Consider the following 21,278-nt stretch of genomic DNA (forward strand, 5'->3'; position numbering starts at 1 on the left):
TGTCTTCCTTTCAGACACTGATTCAATGTAATTTAAATTTTTTTTTCAATATTTGTCTTGTGAAATAATTCTCACCCTTTTGGAAAAACGATATGATTTGGGGAGACAGTGATTAATTCTGTTCTTTGTTCTGTTCATTTTTAGTAACATGAATGATTCAGATTCTGAAAGAAGAAAAAGAATGACAAGTAGGTAATCCTTTTGAGTTTTTCAGCTTGAAGGATTATTACATAAAAGCAACAGGAAGTAATTACTGGAAGTAATTACTCCCAGTTTTCAAAACCTGGAAAACTGGAAGTAATTACTTGAGGGAATTGGATTTGTTGTTTTGTTTTTAACTACAAAAACTCTAGATGAGTGTATTTTAGTTGAGTTGAAGTGTCATATATGAGCCTTTCTAATTTCAGATGACTTTTAACTTGATTATGATAGCCCTGCTTTCAATAAGTTTGCATATTGATGTTAAAATAATATGGCCTTAAAAGATAGTGGAGAGACAAGGAAGGTGGTGTGGTTTATGGTGGAAAGAACGTGAGTTTTGGAATCTGACAGATGAACCTCATCTTGCCACCTTTTTGCTGTATAATATGAAAGATATTTAACTTTCCAATTTTCAAGGCCCTTAGCTATTATAAAATGGGCATATTTTGCAGGGATGTTGTAACGATGAGCAATAATATATGTAAGTTATCTTGTTACAGTGCCTGGGCCATAATATACACCTAGTAAATGGTAGTGCTAAAAATAAATCACCTTTACATACTGCTTTCAGTTTACCATGTGACTTTACACTTGGCTTGGAGAAGAAAAAAAAAGGAAGTTAGTCCTTTTTGCAACATGGGTTCTAAGAAGATCAAAGAAGTTAAGACAGAAGTACTCAAGTCCTGGAGTACTCTTACCTTACTTAGGACTGGTGTGGAGAGCTAGTGTGTGTCATCAGGGCGGCTGATCATTTGATGAAATAAGAATGATGCTAATATTCCATGTTAAGTTAGAGGATGAGACTGCTTCTTGACTCAGGACACTATAGTAGAAATAAAAGCAAGCTGAGTTTTTACAAGGAAGTGAGTAATCAGTCTTTGGGGCTTAGCATGGATTTAGCTGCCAGCCACTTACGTTCATGGGTGCAATCATACAGAATTTATAGGCCAGCTCAGTATGGACTATATCAGCAATTAAGAGAAAAAAGAAATTGAGAGAAGAAAATGTCGTGGCTGTCTTTAGGATTTGGATTTGTTTGGTTATGACAGGATGGATGAGATGGTAAGATGAAAGACATTTAGTGAATTCAAGGCTGAAGCTTTGAATTATTTTAGAGAAATAATACATGCTGAACAGTGTACTCTCAAGGAAAGGAAAAATTAATTTCCACAATGAGCAATGGGAAAAAGTTCCAGACGAGATAAAAAAAATGTACAGAATTAGATAACCTCAAAGAATCCTATGAACAGATCTACAATTTTCTGATTTCAGGTAGTTTGTATATATCAACACATAATTGATCCAAAGTACTTCTGCTTGCAGCTACAAGTCCCAGCATATTTTAACAGTATTTCGTTGCCAGGTTTCTATAAAGTGTTGGTGAAGTTTGTTAAACTTTTAATTGGGTGACTCCACTCTCCCTCTGCCTAAGTCGACTGCTTCCACAATTTCCCTTGCATGTCAGTTTTCCTAAGGATTATATATATTTATTCTGTATATGTGTATATGTGTATATGTGTGTTCATTTTAAAAGAGTTCTGCATGAATTCTTTACAATTTGGAAGATGCAAACTTGTAGAAAGAATAAAAGGATTCCCATCACTCAACCACAGTTGCTATTCACTTTTCCATGTGTTTATTGACACTTCTAGTCTCTCTTTTTCTGTGTGTATTGATTAGGAGAAAATGTAGTCGTAATCATATTATGGTATAATTTTAGATCCTTCATTTTTCACTAAAAATAAACATTTCCCCTGACTACTTCATTCTTTATAATGTAACATTTTTAATGACTGCATAATATATCTTTGAAAGAGTATGTAATGTTTCACTTAACCAGTCCCCTATTAATAGGCATTTAAGTTGTTTCTAGTTTTCCTTAATATAAATCATGCTTTTTAATGTTTAAATTTGTTCCCATAGACTATACTCCTAGAGAAGTAGAATTACTGGGTCACAGGGCACTTGTATTTTAGATCATCTGTCATGTCTTGGCAGCTCTTTAAAACCAAGTCGAAGTGGAATTTGTATGTTCCCTCCATTCAAGTAACTCAGAAAAATGTTGTTGAGAATCACAAAACAGTGATTTCTGGAGTCCTCTCGGAATTTCTTTCAGGCCAGTGAGGATAAACATCCCTCCTTTCCACCTAGTTGATAAATTATCTTGGAAAAGTCTCATCTCAAATAAAGACATAATTTCTGGAATGTGCCATTATTATAATACTTTTTTTTTTAAGATTTAATTTTATTTATTTTTGGCTGTGTTGGTTTTTCGTTGCTGTGCACAGGCTTTCTCTAGTTGTGGTGAGCAGGGGCTACTCTTTGTTGCAGTGCGTGGGCTTCTTCTTGCAGTGGCTTCTTTCGTTGCAGAGCACGGGCTCTAGGCATGCGGGCTTCAGTAGTTGTGGCACATGGGCTCAGTAGTTGTGGCTCGCAGGCTCTAGAGCGCAGGCTCAGTAGTTGTGGCGCATGGGCTTGGTTGCTCTGCGGCATGTGGGATCTTCCCAGACCAGGCATTGAACCCATGTCCTCTGCATTGGCAGGCGGATTCTTATCCATTGTGCCACCGGGGAAGTCCCTATAATACTTTTTAGTATGAAAAAATGCATGGTTACTATAAAAAATATAAATTTACAAAGAGTTTTGCCTGCATGTAACCTTTCCTATTTGCTCTTGGCAACAACAGCATTAAGCAGTCCTACTGAGTCAGACCTGAATTCTGTGTTTGAAGATGTTAAAAGCAGCAACTTTTTCCTCCCTTCCTTTGGGCTACAGGATGAATCTTCTACTTTCTCCCAGCTTTATAAAATGCTTAGTGAACTGAATATGGTGAAAACCAAATTAATGATGAAACACTGAAAAGAAAAATAAAACATAATATTGCTCATGATGCGAAAAAACCGTTTTTCCTGTACCATAAGGTGATAAATACTGTATATTGTTTATCAACAATCAGAATGACTGATGCTAATCATTCTTCTCATTTGAGCCTCCTGGCAAAGTTCTTAAAGGTTATGTCATTTCAGTGGTAATTTCACACGGCCTGTGTCGACTTAGTAATTATTGTTCCATGATGAACTTTCCTCTCTTGTTTAAGCTGTTAATCCTAGATACGTGCTGAAGAACTGGATGGTGGAATCCGCAGTGCAAAAAGCAGAAAGGAACGATTTTTCAGAGGTAAGTTGGTTGACTCTTCTGGGCTTATTTTTATTAATTTAAAATGTATCATACTTTACGGGCTTCCCTGGTGGTGCAGTGGTTGAGAGTCCGCCTGCCGAGCCCCGGTCCGGGAAGATCCCGTGTGCCGCGGAGTGGCTGGGCCCGGGAGCCGTGGCCGCTGGGCCTGTGCGTCCGGAGGCTGTGCTCCGCAGCGGGAGAGGCCACAGCAGTGAGAGGCCCACGTACCACAAAAAAATGTATCATACTTTAAACACCCTGATTTTGTTTGCAGATATGCTAAACCATACCTTTGCCAGCACCAGCTTCCCAGCTTCTCACTACCTGGTCTCTCTTTAATCAGTGAATCATTTTCTCGTATTTCAAAATTTATTCTTTAATGTGTTTAAAGTTTTAAATACTCATTTGATATCATATCTACATGATTTGAACTTCTGAGGGTCTGGTTCTGCTAGTCATTGTTTATATTTAGGGATTTGGGATTTCAACCTCAGAAATCCAGTGACGCCGGTTTGAGGGTGCAAATCTCCAGAGGGAATTAGCTTTTGCATCTACCAGGCATCTATGGCACTAGCAACCTGGGTCTATGAAATGAAATCTTGACATCCGGGAAGATGAATGCACTGGATCTATACACATCAGCTTGTATGAATCTCACATATAATGTTTGGCAAAACAAGCAAGTGGCAAAGGAATACATACAATGTGTTACCACCCCAATTTAATCTAAACATGTAAAATCATGTCTTTAGGGATATATGCATATATAATAAAAGTAACAAACTGAATAAAGATGATAGCATCTTTGGACAGTGATTGATTTGCAGGAAGGAAGAAATTCGAGTTAGGGAAGGATATTCAAGGCTTCAGCCATATTGGAAGCATTTTATTTCTGAAGCTGAGTGGAGGATACACAGGTATTTGTCATATTATTCTGCATACCTTCTTCTATGCCTCAAATATTTCCTCGTTAATTGTTTAAAAATGCATTGCACACAGTGTATTTCTTAGAAGAGGAATAGCCCCCAGCACTCTTGCTGTCACTCTTTTGTCCTGCACTGGAACAGACATTATTAACGATCGCGGCCCCCTTTCTCTCTCAAATGGGTCACAGCCTTGGGATCCTTCTCATCACAGCATGCTGTGTAGTCACTACCAACTGATCAGAGTGGGCACGACAGAGAAACTGTTCTTGCTATTTCTAATTTGGAACTTGCATTAACTTTACATTTCAGTAGTTTAATTAGCCTGACAAATCTAGGTTTTCATTTTAGAAAATAAAATATTTTTAAGTGTAATCTTTTTAGGGTATTAAGGAAAAACAAAGAGAAGGAAGCTAACTCAGTATTTATCTTTAGATAAATTAGTCTAAGCTGGGGAAACTAAACAGTGTTTAATAAGATGTTTTTGTTACCTTGTTTCACCTTCCTTCCCTCTCTTTTGTTCCCTCCCTGTTTTCTCCCTTCCCTCAAAATTATATTTGAGTAAGGATGCCGTGCCCACCTTGGGTGGGGAGGTGTCTTCCTAGGTCCAAGTAAACGTTCAGATTCATAAGACTATTACAGGCTGCTTTTGGCCCCCCTTAATTCAGAAAGATACAGGACAGAAACATAGCTTACCAGCAGGGCACCATTAGGTTCCTCCTTTGCAGGAGTTGTTGAAGCATCCACGCAGGCAGGGAGGTACAGCGGTAAAGCTCAGGTGCAGGGGGACACGATCCACACTGGGAAGATGCAGGGGCAGCCCTGGCTGAAAAGCTGCATGTTCTACAGAAACCAGTATCTCTTCTAACAGCTCCATGGGCATAGTTTCCAACATCCCCACAATAGACCTGCCTTATACCGTGAGTCCCTACACCAAAGAAAGTCCAACACATTCTATCAGGTGTTTACAGTTCTCCCAGGACAAATGCTATTTGTCAGTCATAAGCCGTGTTGTATGGTGATACAGTGGACATACATATACCACCTTATCAGGTTACCAGGGGAACAGATCCAGAAAGTTAACTAAGGGTTAAATTCTCATGCAGGAAAAGAAAAAGATCTTGTTAAACTTTTAGACCTATAACTCTTTACACATACACCTTGTGTTTACATTCCTGCATCAAACATTTCTTGAGAATTCACCCTCTGCGAGTTGCTGTGGAGAAGTATAAAAATCTATTCGGGGAGCTTTTAAACTAGTAGGTAAGATTAGATAGGTATAATATTTATTATATTTACTTTTTAAATGGAGGTGTAGTTGAAATATAACATTTTGTTAATTTCAGGTCTACAACATAATGATTTGATATTTGTATATCTTGTGAAATGCTCACCACAATGAGTCTAGTTAACATGTCATCATACACAGCTACAATTTTTTTTTCTTGTGATGAGAACTTTTGAGATCTATTCTCTTAGCAACTTTCAAATACACAAACAGTATTATTAACTATAGTCACCATGCTGTACATTACATCCCCACGACTTAATTATTTTTATAACTGGATGAGAATATACATTTTGATCCTAGAATTATTGCTGAAAGAGGTGTGTTTGTTGATCCCTCAGTTTATACCGTGGGACAAAACTGCAAATGAAGCAGTATGAGTTGGAATCCATGCCCTTGATTTGGAAAGAGTGTAAATCATTGACATCCTTTTATTTTTATAAATATTTTAGAAAATTATAATTCTCTTAATGCTGTGAAGGAATTTAGAAATGATCAGGAAACGTATGTACTCTTTGTGATGATGTACATATTCACTGTCCTGTTTCAGCGAAAAACTACTACTTAAGGAGCTTTCTCTGGAATAATAGAAATTTTAAGTAACAGCTATAGTTGAAGTTTTAATGAAACATAAAATGTTTAAACATTTTCATGCACATTTAAAATTTACCTTGTCGTTTCAGAAATGTAGAAAATTAATAAGGGTCCTGATTAAGAGAATCTATATTTATCTACTTTAAATTGTTTACCAGGTCCATCTCCTCCAGCAAGTTCTTCGCCGTCCTTTCCAGAAGCATTCTGCAGCTGAGACAGCAGGCTATTCCTCACCTACTCCTTCCTGGGCCAAAGATCTCAGGGTTAGCTGCTCATCTTAATTTGGGGAAAATCAATTAAGGGATACTTCTATCACCGAACCCAGCATAGAATAATCTATTTGACAAATTCTTCATGACCACCTACATTTTCTTGACAATCCTGCATTTCATAATAATGGTTATATATAAAAACATTTTTTAACCAAATAAAGTGGACCTATTCTCTGGAACACGTTTGTGGTCATTTTTGTTTTAATCAATCAATTTAATGAATAATAACTACCTGAGTTATTCTCAATAACTAAAAAATCTTATAACAATCTTTTAATGAATTTGTAAGTTTTCATCTAATACCATGTACCCAGCAATTTGGGGCACATCAAATAAGAATATAATTTAATTGTACTCCTCAAGCTTTTTTGTCTGTTATAGTAATTTTCATTTACCAAAATAAAAGAATAGTTTAATGAACCTGATTTACCATTCAACCAGCTTACTAAGTATCAATGCATGATAATCTTGCTTCATGTACACCCCTACACACCTCCCCCTTGTTCCTAGTTATTGTTTTAATTGAAGTATAATTTATATATCCCCAAGTATTTTAAAGACATTCCCAGACATAGTTTCATTTAATCTATGAATATTTCTGTATCTCTAAACGTTAATAACTTAAGACACATACATACAATACCGTATCACCTTAAGACACTTTTCTGTCTGTGCATAAACTGAATAACAAATATGCAGTGATCAACTGATCAATCCCTAATGGTGTTGAAAGAAGGGATGTGACTGGTCACTGTTCATGATATGTATCTGTTATTTATGTAGTGATTTGTGGGTTGAAGAGCTAATAGCCATGTTTGTACTTTGCATAATTACTAACTACTAGTTAAAACTAATTACTAGTTAAAATAGCATGGCAGCAAATGTGAACCATGTTGGGGACTAGTGTTATTTAACTAAATTGTGGTAATTGAAACTTGTGCATGTTGAACTCTGCAAAGCAAGGACCATCTGGACCATCTATTTCCTAATGTTTTCTTTTATATCCTGTAATAAAGGCGCAGGGATGGAGAGAGACAGTGCATTCAACCTTTCGGTCCACCAAAACTATATCAATATTTTGACCACAAAATCAGTTAATTCTTTTCCATAGCTTTTCTAAAATATATATTATCTAATGCTAAAACTCACAAACGTTTTAATGTTTGAATTTTTATCATTTTTCCCCATAAAGTAAATGTACAGTATGGATAGAAGTTAGGAGACTCAGGGGGTGACCCAGCTCTGTGAGATGTAGGTTAAGCACATCTTCAGGCCTCATTTCTTCTCTGTTAAGTTAGCAATGTGTTTGAATTGATGGTTTGGGGGTCATCTGTGAAGCCCATAACAACCACATCTCTCTCTTTCCCTTCCCCAGTCCCCTAGGTCCTACTCTCTGAGCCCTCCTTTTCCATAGTGATGGGCCCCAGTGCTTAGGAAAAATTTAGTGCACCTTACCAGTTTTAATTACTAAATATTTTGGTTTTAAAATGTGAATTTGCTTTTTCATTGTTGTTTTAAATGTCAATTTAGAGCTCCCTTTTTTCCAAATATTAAAACATAAGATTAATTATCTTCCTTAAGTAGAAAATAACACATTAGTTATTATTATTATTTTTGGCCGTGCCGCCCAGCATGTGGGATCTTAGTTCCCCAACCCGTGCCCCTTGCACTGGAAGCGTGGAGTCTTAATCACTGGACCGCCCGGGAAGTCCAACACATTAGCTATTATTTTCTACCCACTTTAAGAAGATTTTGAGGTGTTTTACATTAAAAAAAGAAAAACAGAACCATGGAAATAAAACTAAGAAAATCTAAAAGGACTCTCAGAAGCCAATTAGAAAGAGAAGATAAGGGTAATAGGAACTTAAGATAAACTGGTTGTTAAAATTAAGCATTAAATTTATCTGAGGGAAAACATTCCTGGTTGAAGAATATAATTTGATTGCCTTTTCCTGTCTCTAAATTTTTATTTATAGCAACTTATAGCATTATAATAACAGAATCCAAAAACTATCTAAAAAACTATTTTTTTCCCCCAATTACTATGTTATTCAACCATTAGAAAACCAAAACCAAACTAGGGTATGTCCAAGACTCCAATGAATCAAGCAATGAGTCTCAAAAAAACTAAATTCACTCTACCTCTCCTGGTTTTTTCTTTTTCTTCTTTCGATTTTCCTGAAAGTTCTGGAGGTCACTGAGATGGAGATGGAAAATATGTCGAAGATCAACAAGACTTTAGAAGGCCTAGGATTTTTAAAAGGTCAAGTATATTATAAAATAGAATTGATATTGCACTAGATTTATACTGATATTTCTAGAAATACCATCTTAAGGAAAAAAATTTAAACTTTTATTAATTTGATGCTTCATAACATAATAAAATAAATGAACATAAAACATCATTTTACTTAACTTGGAAGGGAAGATAAAATCCATTGAAGTGGAAATACACGAAAGATATGTACATTCAGGCAGATATTCTAAATTCTGTGTTAGGTTAAGGATTATGAATGTACTTGAGAAACAGGGAGACGTTTCCTATTTGCATTTCTAGTCTGAATACTTCAATATTGTATCTGAAATGAACAAGATGTCACGGAAACAAAGTAGCAAAAATGCAACTGAGGTTAGCAATGATTACACCCATCACCCAAAGATACTTCTAGGCTTCCCTTAGGACATGTTGCTTCTCTTCTTTTGCAAAGCTTTCATGAGATCCGACATGAAATCCTGCTCCCCGCCTCCCCCGCCCGGTGGTCCCGGGTTCGCCTGCCTCTTGGGGGGAGCTGGCGGCCTTTTGACCACCACGGGGGTCGGCTTCGCGGCTTCGGGGGCGAGGGCGGGCGGGGGCGGGGGCGGCGGCAGCGAGGACCCCGCGTCGCCCGCAAACGACGGCGGCGGTGGAGGAGGCACGAAGTCCGGGGGCGCGTCGCTAAAGTCGGGGGGCGGCGGAGGGAGCTCGTCGTCGTCCTCCAGGGGCGGCGGCGGCGGGGGCGGCGGCAGGAGGTCGTGGGGCGGCGCGGGGAAGCCGGCGGCCGCGCCCTTGACCTTGGGGGGCGTCCCTGGGCTGCCGCAGCCGACTTCCGAGGACCGTCGCACGGGAGGGGGCGGAGGCAGGCTGGACTTGGGAAGGGTCTGGGCCCTGGGCGCTCCGGGGTCGTGGCTGCCGAGGCCGGACTTCTTGTCCTTCAACAAAGCGACAACAGCATTTATTCTTGACCACACGGCCACGTGGACATGACAGTTCCCGGACAGGTGAGTCTCCGGATTTAGGAAGCGTCTGCCCCCGAGGGGGAGGCTCAGTCCCTCAGTCCTGAGACTCCAGGTTGTTCCTGAGCTAGCTCACCTCATATTTATATAATGCAACTTCCCCCAGGAGTTTCAGGCAGCTGAACTGAATCCCTCTGTTTTAGTGATAATTATCATTGCAATTTACATTTTATCAGGCTTTCATTTTATTTCTTTCTTTGCTTAATAACCTCTTGCCACTGGAGATTAGAAATTTTTTTTTCCCCTAACAAAGTGCCCTTATGATTGAGTTTATTTTATTTAGTTCAGCTGCTTAGCATGATAAGAAATTAACTGGTGATGTATTTTTTTTAAAATTCTGAACAGGCAGTTTGGGAATTAGTGTTCACGCATAGTTAAGTGATTTCTATTATGGGATCCTTTTATTGCTTTCAGCATTTAAAAATGTTTTTCTTCAGTTGGCATTACAAAAACCATAAAAATAATAATCACTGAAAGTACACTGCAAGATGAGATTGTCAGATTTGAGAAGCTAACAAGAATATTAGAGAAACACACCTTTTAATGGTCTATTGTGGTTTTCAAAAATTATAAGAAGCTCGATAAATACAGGATTTAACTGTTCCCACCACTGGCTGATGGACAAAATGAAAGGGGAGAATGAGGTGGAAAACTACTGAAACACATTTAAGACTGGTTTGAATCATACATGGGAAATATTCAGTGGAACTTGTATAGTCAATTAAGTCGTTACCAATTGGACTAATAACTAAATTATAACTTTTGGCTATAATTTTTAGATAGATTTAAATGAATCTTCATTAATCTCCTCTACTAAAAAAAAAAGTTACGGAGAATGTTACACCAATTTGGAAATTATTTTAAAATGCGTTTTCTTCTCTGTCACCCTGAGGACATATGTAGAACGTTAACAGAAAAATACAATAATGAATATTTTATAGTGGGACCCTGTCAGTACTCTTCTAATCTGGTTTGGGGTCCAGATAGCATTTAACAAAGGGCTTCTGACTAACATGTTGCTCTAATTTATTCAGAAAAAATAAGTAAAACTCCCAAGGGCTTAAAATGCAGATGCCACTTTCAGAGAGTGCTAAAACCACTTGACTAAACAAACAAACAAAAAAATTTGCTTCAGTCAAAATAAATGTAGCTAAACTAAAAATAGTTACCAACCCTCAGCATTAAAAAAAATTCTTACATTTTCCCGAACCTGTGATAGTTGGTTTTAATTTTCCATCCTAGCCTATGTAACTTTAAGATAAATATATATATATATATATATATATATATATATATATATATATGAAGCAATTATCTAAATGAAATTACAGTGACTTTTGAATTGTTGGAACTCTATTTTCTCTTTTTAAAAGAACAATTAGAATACTGCTAATGGTTTAGAATATGGGCTTACAGGTGACAGTCTGATAGAAGTGGGTCTTACCTTAGTTGTTTCAACATGTCTCTGGGCTTCTCCGAGAACAGTACTCATAGAATGTGCTGCCTGGGGGATCTGACCATTGGCCTGGGTGATGCCTGTTTTAACTCCTAAAGGGGAGGAAGAGAGACAAGAAGAGTGGGCAAAGGTGGGAGGGAAAATTAGGAGTATGGGATTAACAGGTACAAACTACTGTATATAAAACAGGTGAGCAGCAAGGAGTTACTGTGTAACACAGGGAACTATACTCAATGTCTTGTAATAACGTATACTGGAAAATAATCCAAAAAAAAAAAAAACCCTGAATCCCTTTGCTGTACACCTGAAACTAATACAATATTGTAAATCAACTATACTTCAATAAAAAAAGAGTGGGCAAAGTATTTTCAACATCCTTCAGAGTTAACCTGAAAAGACAAAGCAGTTTTATGTCTCCAAAGCAAAAGGATTCACAGGTACACAGGGCTTTTGAAAAAACCTGAGGTTCTACGACAATACTTCATGAAATTCAGCAAAACATTCAGGGAAATGAATACTTTATACAAGCAACAAAATCTGGATTAACTGGGGTTCTAGAGAACAGTATGTTCTGCTTTTAAAAACTTTTTCGTGACTGGAAAATGAAACTTGAAAACCTCCTTTTTAAAAGAATTGTTGTTGTTGAAGATTTTTCTGAAATGGATGTATCTGGGTTCATACCATGCTATGTACAGAAACAACATTTGAACGTTATCCTCAACAAAAAATACTTTGAGCACAAAAACAGTAGACAGGACTTCCCCAGTGGCGCAGTGGTCAGGAATCCACCTGCCAATGCAGGGGACAAGAGTTTGAGCCCTGGTCCGGGAAGATCCTACATGCCGCGGAGCAACTAAGCCCATGTGCCACAACTACTGAGCCTGCGCTCTAGAGCCCGAGAGCCACAACTACTGAAGCCCGTGCGCCTAGAGCCCGTGCTCCGCAACAAGAGAAGCCACCGCAATGAGAAGCCTGCGCACTGCAACGAAGAGTAGCCCCCACTCGCCGCAACTGGAGAAAGCCCGCGCGCAGCAACGAAGACCCAATGCAGCCAAAAATAAATAAATTTATTTTTTTAAAAAAAAGGTGGACAGAGGGGATTGGGCAAAATATACAAACCCCCACTATATCCTGAAATTAGATTTTTTTTTCCCCAGGCAGTCCTGATATGTGCTTCTTTTCCTGCTTTTTTTTTTTTTTTTTTTTTTTTTTGCGGTACGCAGGCCTCTCACTGTTGTGGCCTCTCCCGTTGCAGAGCACAGGCTCCGGACACGCAGGCTCAGCAGCCATGGCTCACGGGCCCAGCCGCTCCGCGGCATGTGGGATCCTCCCGGACCAGGGCACGAACCCGTGTCCCCTGCATTGGCAGGCGGACTCTCAACCACTGCGCCACCAGGGAAGCCCTCCTGCCTTTTTATTTGTCCTTTTGCACAAAAGTGTGCCTAGCTGAGGTTTCACAGTTTTGAGAGTCAGAGAGAAGCAGCTGTGTGTTGATGTCTCTGGCTCCGGAGAGGGCATCCCGGGGGGAGGACAGCCAGCTCTCCACACACTGAGCCTGCTCCTCCCATGACTGAACTGCCTCCCAGACCCCGACCTGAGGTCTCCTCCCTGAGGGATTCCGAGGTTGCCTTAGCTCTGCTCAGTACCAGCTGTTCTGCCAAATATTTATGAAATGACTGTGTGCTTGCTTCTCTAAATATTTTCCAAATATTTTGAAAAACCCAAAACTCTATGCAACAACTCAGAGAAGGTCATTAAGTACTTCAGGAGACAGGGAAGAATGGAAGGTCTGATGAGGAATCAGATACTTTCACTATCTCAAAGTATCTCTGTACGAATTATTAAGTACAACATGAAATAACTGCACAGTAGAGAAATCGGACAGCACGTTAGCCAAGTGGTCAGAATGAATGTTTCCAATGAGGGGCAACAGACACCATATGCCTCCGACTGGGATACCCCAAGAAGGACACGGCAGCTTAGTCCTGCCCCAAACACATTACCCGAGATGAATTACGAGGAAATATCAGACACATCCAAACTGAGGGACATTCTATAAAATAAATGGCCTGTATTCTTTAAAAAATGTTAATGTCATGATAGACAAAGAAAGGCTGAGGAAATGTTCCAGTGGAAAGGGGATGAAAGAGGCATGATGCCTAAATGCAAACTCCAAATCTGGACGGAACCAGTGCCAGGAAAGAGCACTGCTGTAAAGGCATCATTGCGACAACTGGCAAAACTGGGATATGGGCTGCGGTTTACATAAATATACTCTATCAACATGAAATGTTAAATTTCCTGAATTTGATAACTGTACTGTGGTTAGTAAGGGAATAGCCTTTTTTTAATTGTTTTAGGAAATACAAAGGGAAGATTTAAGGGACAAAGGGACACAATATAGTCAATCTACTCTCAAGAGGCTCCAAAAAAAAAAAAGGTCTAGGGACAACATATGGGGGGTGGGATAGGGAGAGGGGGATGATACAGCAAATGTGACAAATACTCAGTATCGGTGCTCTGGGTCAAGAGTCTATGGAAATTCTTTGCATTATTCTTGCAACTTTTCTGTCAGTTTGAAATTATTTCAGAATAAAAATATGTTCATGTCCATTTATACAATCAAAAGGCTGGAACAGGCTATACCAACTTGTTCTGCTGTAAGGTTTGTTGCTGTAAAATGCATGCTCCTCATTCAGCAAGAGCAGCCCTGTCCTTGTTCAGAGCTGCCCTCCTCGGCACATCCGCTCGGTGCTGTCAGAACTTAACACCGTGTGTCACGTAAACACAAGATTATCTCTATGACTATTTAATGTCTCTCTCTGATTAGCCACATCTTTGCTCTGGAGGGCGGAAAGTAACAGGTTTAAACTTCTTAAGGTCTTAGGATGTTTAAATTTAAGAGTTTTTCATAAGGCCTTGTGTCCCATCCCATGCCGCCCCTGAGAGATTTAAACCCCTGAGATTCCAAAGTGCTTAATCTCCTCATTTCCTTTGGTCTCTTCTCTTTCCCCTCTTCCCTCTTTGTATGCATATTCAAAATCTTTCTTTACAGGTAATGGAAACACCTTTGTATAAACAGAAACCAAAGCTGAATACTGAAGACAGGGGAAATTCCTTTAAAGGGCACAAATTATCAATATATATATTTTTTGCTTCTTTTGCCTAAACACACACAGTCTGATTTCTCAACAACATAGTGCACATTGCTATGTAACCAGGATGTCTAGGTCTTTGCCAGTCTGTGGGAACAAAAGAAGTCACGTCTACAGCAATCTCTCAGATGCTCCAAGCTGCTGTCCTCCCTTTACCAAGAAGTCTAATCTTTTCTGTGGGTTCTCTGCCCCATCCTGAGACAACCCATGGGTACCCACATAACTCGTATATCCTGTAGGTGCCACCGATTTCAGATCTAGGTTGTTCTGGGGTCACAGTATTAACGTCCCAGCTGTCAAGCAGCAACACCACTCCTCCTGCTGCCACGTCTCTCTGGCAGACCTCAAAGGAATTAGGGGTGGGAAGTTTATTAAACATATGTTTTATAGAACTCAAGTGCATTCCCAGGAGGGGACAGATCCCTCATCCCCTTCTTCACCCATGTGGTTTGTAAAGGGCCGATCCTACCACTTGTACTGGCATCCTCTTCAGTGCGGCTACGAGATTTAGGTATAAGCATGCAATGGAGCCCTTCCAGGGCGTTTTCAGAAGTGGGGCTTTCTCTTTGTACTAAGATTTCCAGCTGTGTGAAAAATGTTAGCCTAGAGAGCCAGTGGCAGTCCTTGCCACCTCATGGGGACACTGCCCAAGAAAGAAACAGTATCTTGATGACTTCGCTTAACCCCCTGGATCCCGCTGTGCCTGAAAGCAGCCTACCTCTGGATTTCCTAGTTTTGTGCCATAATAAATCTCTCCCCCTTGGTTTTTGTTGCTTAAACTAGATTGAGTTGGATTTCTGCCAATTGCCACGAAAGAGTCCTGATGAAAAATAGTGGCTAAAGTCATAAAATCATTTAATAAGTACTAAAAAAAAGCCTCCACGGCTGTTTCCTAATATAAAAGAAAAAACCCTGCCATTTATTGAGAATACATTACTTGTTGCTAAACACTCTGGATGTAGAACGATGCCTCGGGATTTTCAATTGGGTAATCACAGCAGAGGCACACAAATCGTCTGCGGTTTGACTCCCAGCCAGTGAGTGACCCTGCACCACTTGGCCCTGCCTCTCCAGGACTCTGGGCCAACCACGTGAAGAGGGAGAGGGCAGGAGAGGAAAGGGATTCCAGGTGAAAAGTTGAAGCGGAGGAGGCATCAGACTGACGGGGCCTGGGGTTGATTGTCTCCAGGCTCTATCAGATGGTTTTATAGCAGGTCCTGCCCAGGGAGAGTTAGTGCCCGTGCAAGGTCTCCCCGGCTGCAGTTCTTGTTCTGATCTGTCTCTTGTGGGTCCAAGGTCCAGGAAATTGTCCTCTGTGGGTGACCCCCACTCTGCAAGCCAATGACTCAGAAAACAGTTGTTGGGGTGATGAAGGAGGCTCCCTGACTAGTGCCCCAAACAGCCCGAGGTTCAAGTGAGCCCATCAGCCAGTAACTCCTCTGATCCCAAGGAACATTTGTTTTTTCAACACTATTCTTGACATTTACCTTAATTCTGGCGGCGGAGGGAAGAGGGCTGTTGCAAGGAACGTATGGTTTGATTTGTCCCGGGCTCCTGGATGGACATGGGTCCCTTAAACACCTTCCAAGGAGCTCTAGTGATTTTGTGTGATGAGTTTAGGCGAAGAGAGAGGCTTGGATAATAACATACGAGAAGAACTGAATTTTAAAAGATGGCGTCATTTCAAGCGGGTCTTTGTTGCTAAGATGTGATCATGGTCATCGCGTACGTATGTGTATAACTGAGAAGAATGAACTTCACGTTCTATTTGAAAGTGGCTTCCCTTCCTTCTAAGCTCATCATCTTCAGTTCCTTCCGAGCTGGTCACTAATATACTTTAGAGCTTAAAATCCCACCCAGCAGGTGCTCATGGCAATACGTTCTAAGGCATAAACTGAAAGTTCAAATTGAGGACGTTTTTCCCCTTAGATGCTCAAATGGAAGCATTTACTAATAAGCAGGGATGCTCTCAGTATGGTTTATTTTAAGATCTCAGCACATTTGTCCTCTGTACGGCTGCAGGGCTTAATTTTGATAAATAAGACTCTACAGCAGAACCAAGATGGGTTAATTTACTATCTACTAACAGATATTCCATCGTGGGAAAGATCCTCCTTTTTGATCAATGGACATCTCATCTGACTGCTGCAATGGTGTTCTTCAAAAATTGGATTTAAGCAATTCATTTAGGAGAAACGGAATGAACATGCATTTTGCATTTAGTATTAAGGCTGTTCACATTACTTCACCCTCAGAGAAACCCTACCAGGTATTAAGTCATTTTTCCATTTGTCGTCCCAACCATCTTCGAATTCTAGCCGAGTGCCTGTTATCTGCCCAGCACTGCGGTCCGTGCTGGGAAAACGATGATGTACCAGACAGAAACAGTCCCTGACCTCATGATTTCCTTCAGTGCCTGGAGGAGGGAACAGATACTAAACTAATAATCACACAGATTATTAATTATGACTGGCCTACCAAGGGCAATTCATTTGAGAGCTGAGGCTGGGCAGGAATTAGCCACATGAAATCAAAGAGCATCATAGGGCTTCCCTGGTGGCGCAGTGGTTGAGAGTCCGCCTGCCGATGCAGGGGACACGGGTTCGTGCCCCGGTCCGGGAAGATCCCACATGCCGCGGAGCGGCTGGGCCCGTGAGCCATGGCCGCTGAGCCTGCGCGTCCGGAGCCTGTGCTCCGCAACGGGAGAGGCCACAACAGTGAGAGGCCCGCGTACCGAAAAGAAAAAAAAAACACCAAAGAGCATCATAAACAGAGGAAGAGCATCTGAGAAGTCCTTCAAAAAGGATGGTGCTTGGGGCTTTGAAAAAGTGGGAAAAGCAGATGGGCTCTGTGGCAGGAACAGGAAGACAGGGGTGCGGAAAGAGGCAGGTGAGATGGGCGAGGCTCATTTCATGCAGGTTTTGGTGGCCTTGCTAAGGACTGGGGACTTAATCTGAGAGCAGTGGAAAGCATCTGAAGGGCTGAAGCACCACCCATGGGGCCAAATGAACATGGTGGCTAGGATTTGATGGCAGTGGAGACAAACAGGCAGGGACAGATTTGACCAATATTCAGAAGGTAGAGTCAGCAGGATTTAGAAGTGACTGGATTTAGAGGTGAGTTTTCTTGCATGTTTTCTGCAGGAGCAATTGGGCAGATGATGATGTTATTTATGGAAACAGAGAACAACAATGGGGGGGCAAGTCTGGAGGGTAAGAGGATGAGCTCAGTTTTGCAGATGTTGAGTTTGAGGTGTCTGGGAAGGATCCACGTGAAGCCAATGAGCAGACAGTTGGATACATAGGTTTGAAGGTCAACAGAGAAGCCTGGATTGGATTTACGTAGCTATAGGTGGTCAGCTCATACACAGTGCTGGGGGTGGATTAGATCACTTAGGGAGATAGTGTAGAATGAGGATAGGGTTAGGATTGATGGGTCCTGGGTAGTTTAAGGTGGGGTAGAAGAAGAAGAAGAGTTACTATAGGAGGTTAAAAAAGAGTGGTCAGAGAAGTTGGAGGGCGGGATGGGGGACTTGGAGTGTGTGATATCTGGAAAGCCGAGAGAGGAGATTGGTTCAAGGAGGAGTGGTCCTTTCTGTTGGAGTTGCTGAAAGGTGGACTAAAAAGAGGGGTTTACAGTAGTTTGATTTAGCAACACAGAGGCCGCTGGTGAGATTAGCAAGAGCATTTTCCACCAGGTAGTAGAGGCAGAAAGAAGCCTGACTGAAATGGGTTGAAGAGTGAAAAGGAAGTAGAAAAATGGAGACAGCAAATATGGTCCACCTTTTAGAACAGTTGCTTGTCAGATGGGGCACTAGCTGGAGGGGGATTTGGAGTTGTAGGAGGGTTTTAAATTTGATTTTGTTTCTTTGAAGAAGGGAGCAATATTGATGAGAAGAAAACAGTAGAGCAGAAGAGAAAGTAGAAGAGAATGGCATAATCATGCATCTCTCTGGTCTTTGTCCTGGGTTCCTGGCACAGAACTTGGTATTTTCCAAGCTATCAGAGTGTCTCTGTTATTCAGCCCCTAGGAACACATCTGAGTTTATGCAAACAAGGTGGATCAGGATGGGTGCTGGTCACCAGAAGACCAACCGACTGATTAGACGGTTGAGGCTTTGGGCCAGCCTGACATTGGCAGAGTAGAGAACGGGGGCTAGAAATTGAGTTCAGTCACGTGGTCAATGATTTGATCAATCATGTCAATGAAGTGAAATCCCAATAAAAAATCTGGACAGTGGTGCTTTCCTGGTGGTGAATACATCCATGTGCTGGAAGGGTGATGCACCCTGATTCCAGAGGACACAGCTCTTCATCTGGGACCCTCCTAGACCTCACCTTATTCATCTTTCATTTGGCTGGTCCTGATGTGTATCCTTTACTTACTTTTTTAATTTTTAAAAATGTTTCTTTCTTTCTTTATTGTTTGGTTGCGTTGGGTCTTCATTGCTGCGTGTGGTCTAGCTGCAGTGAGCGGGGGCTACTCTTCGTTGTGGTGCATGGGCTTCTCATCGCGGTGGCTTCTCTTGTTGTGGAGCACGGGCTTCTAGGCGAGCGGGCTTCAGTAATTGCAGTACGCGGGATCAGTAGTGGTGGCACACGGCCTTAGCTGCTCCACAGCATGTGGGATTCTCCCGTACCAGAGGTTCCCCACTGAACCCGTGTGCCCTGCATTGGCAGGCGGATTCTTAACCACTGCACCGCCAGGGAAGTCCCAGTGTATACTTTATAATAACATTGTAACAATAAGGATAGCACTCTCCCAAGTTTTGTGAGTTGAACTGTTGAACCTAAGGGTGTTCTGGGAAACCCCCAGATTTGTGGCCGGTAGGTCAAAAGTTTGGGTGGCCTGGGGACCCCTGAAGTGTGGCTGGTATCTGAAGGAAGGGCAGCCTTATTAGGACTGTGCCCTTTTGGGGTCTGAGCTAACTCCAGGGGCAGCATCAGAGTTGCGCTGCAGGACTCCAGTTGGGGCAAGAATAGGGGATGAGTGCATGCATGGAAGAATTGGCCCTTGTTAGGAGGTAACACAATAGACATGGGCTAGGATGGGTGTAGATGCAGGTAAGTCACTGGGTTTGGTGGTGGAAAGTTGATGGTTCCTTTTTTTTTTGCTGAGAATAAAGGGGCTGGAGATTGGAAATCTGAGGAGAGTGAAGAATGTCTGAAACAATTAGAGAAGCTAGGAGATTACACTGACTGGGATAGGTCTTCTCAACATTACTGACATCTGGGACTGGCAAATTCTTTGTTGTTCAGGGCTGTCCTGTGCATTGCAGGACAGGCAGCGTCCCTAGCCTCTACCCATTAGATGACACAAGCACCCCCCAAAGCATGACAACCAAACATGTTTTCAGACATTGCCAAGTCTTTCCTGGGGGTCCAAATCTCCCTCGGTGGAGAACCATTGGTCTAGAGAAACACAGTAAGAGCCACAGGCAGTATTAAGGGCCCAGTTGTGGTTGATGTCGACAGATCTGTGATGGACTCAGTGTCTACCCTATGCCGAGCCCTCTAGGAGGAAAGGATGTCCCAATCCCTCTCCCCACGCTGGAGAAGCCTCACTCCCCCTACTCTCTCCTTTTCTCAACCTCCAGATTTCCTATATACTAGGTTAACGGTGGGCAGAGTCCTGTGGGTTGAGAGCCAGCCCAGTCATTCTGCTTCCTTCCTTCCTTCCTTTTCCCCTCCCTCCTCTCTCGCTCCCTTCTTTTCTTCCTCTTTTTCTTTAAATCCCTGGTGTTATAGTCGCCTCTGGCTAGGGCTGAAACTTAGGCGAGAGAGATGCCCATTTCAAGCTTTGAGTTTAAACCACATGCTCTAGCTTGTTCTAACAGGTAGCCTTGAATTGGGAGTTATGAACACTAGCCCAGCTGATCAAACATGGAATTCTAATTTGCCACGGTTCCTGTATCTATATCTTTCTCTTGGGAACTTCATGGGAGGGATGCCTGTGTCTGGATGTGGGCTCAGTGGTGCCCTATCAAAATAGCATCTCACAGCACCCCCAAATCCCCAATGACCTCTGACACACATAACTGGTAGAGCTAAGGTCCTGGCAAGATGTGGGTTCTGTTTCCACCCAAGTGGGTGGACTGTAATTCAGTTGACACCTCCTGGAGTTGGCACCAGACTCTACAGGTGTAAGGTACAACCTTCACAAGGCTGCCTCCACTTCAATGCCAGCCAACCGCCACTTCTGACCAGCCCTTTATAAACTGAGAGGTTGCCACGACCCCTCAGGTTCAATAATTCAACACAATGACTTGTAGAACTCAGGAAAGCTCTATACTCACCCATTACAGTTTTATTATAACGGACGCCCACAGGGCGAGGTCTGGGTGGGTCCTGGACGTGAAACCCCTTCTCTGTGGAGTCAAGGCATGTAACCCACCTGGTTCCTTGAATGTTCACCAACCAGGAAGCTCCCCCAAGCCTTGGTGTCTAGAGTTTTTATTGGGGTTTCATTAAGAGGTACAATTGATGAAATCACTGGCCACAATGGTTCAAGTTCTTCCAACCATTATGTATCATAAAGACAATGTGTTTGAATCACAGCTCAACCACTGAGAAGTACTACATACCAACTTCTCCAAGCTTCAGTTCTCTCAACTGTGGAGTGAGGATAATAATGTATACCTTGCAGGGTGGTTGTAAGGACAAGAAATAATGTGTATATAAAGCAATGCACAGTACCCACTCCATCCCTCAATGTCTTGCCCTCCTTCTTAAAAATATAAACCAGTAGCTGTTATATTACCATTAAAATGTGATGTCCAGGGCTTCCCTGGTGGCGCAGTGGTTGAGAGTCCGCTTGCCAATGCAGGGGACACGGGTTCGTGCCCCGGTCCGGGAAGATCCCACATGCGGCGAAGCGGCTGTGCCCGTGAGCCATGGCCGCTGAGCCTGCGCGTCCGGAGCCTGTTGCTCCGCAACGGGA

The 21,278-nt window shown here is 41.8% G+C and overlaps 2 protein-coding genes across 5 annotated transcripts in view; one reads left to right on the forward strand and one right to left on the reverse strand.

The window, feature by feature from the left end:
• The window catches only part of LOC309964468 (protein adenylyltransferase SelO-like), a 34,913-nt gene extending 28,298 nt beyond the window's left edge, over positions 1-6,615 (forward strand). For all 3 annotated transcript variants that reach the window (XM_082843484.1, XM_082843486.1, XM_082843485.1), the window contains 3 exons: positions 145-188; positions 3,299-3,378; positions 6,342-6,615. In XM_082843484.1, the coding sequence (XP_082699610.1) occupies positions 145-188; positions 3,299-3,378; positions 6,342-6,464 (247 nt within the window). In that variant the 3' untranslated portion in view covers positions 6,465-6,615. The remainder of the gene's footprint in view (positions 1-144; positions 189-3,298; positions 3,379-6,341) is intronic.
• A 2,265-nt stretch (positions 6,616-8,880) lies between these two features.
• Positions 8,881-21,278, reverse strand: part of APBB1IP (amyloid beta precursor protein binding family B member 1 interacting protein) — a gene marked incomplete at its 5' end in the record, with an annotated part of 60,167 nt that continues 47,769 nt past the window's right edge. For both annotated transcript variants that reach the window (XM_082833050.1, XM_082833051.1), the window contains 2 exons: positions 8,881-9,644; positions 11,173-11,276. In XM_082833050.1, coding sequence (XP_082689176.1) covers positions 9,132-9,644; positions 11,173-11,276 — 617 coding nt within the window. In that variant the 3' untranslated portion in view covers positions 8,881-9,131. The remainder of the gene's footprint in view (positions 9,645-11,172; positions 11,277-21,278) is intronic.

The sequence above is a fragment of the Leucopleurus acutus genome (genome assembly GCF_964270905.1).
Source record: "Leucopleurus acutus genome assembly, chromosome: 1".
NCBI lineage: Eukaryota > Metazoa > Chordata > Mammalia > Artiodactyla > Delphinidae > Leucopleurus > Leucopleurus acutus.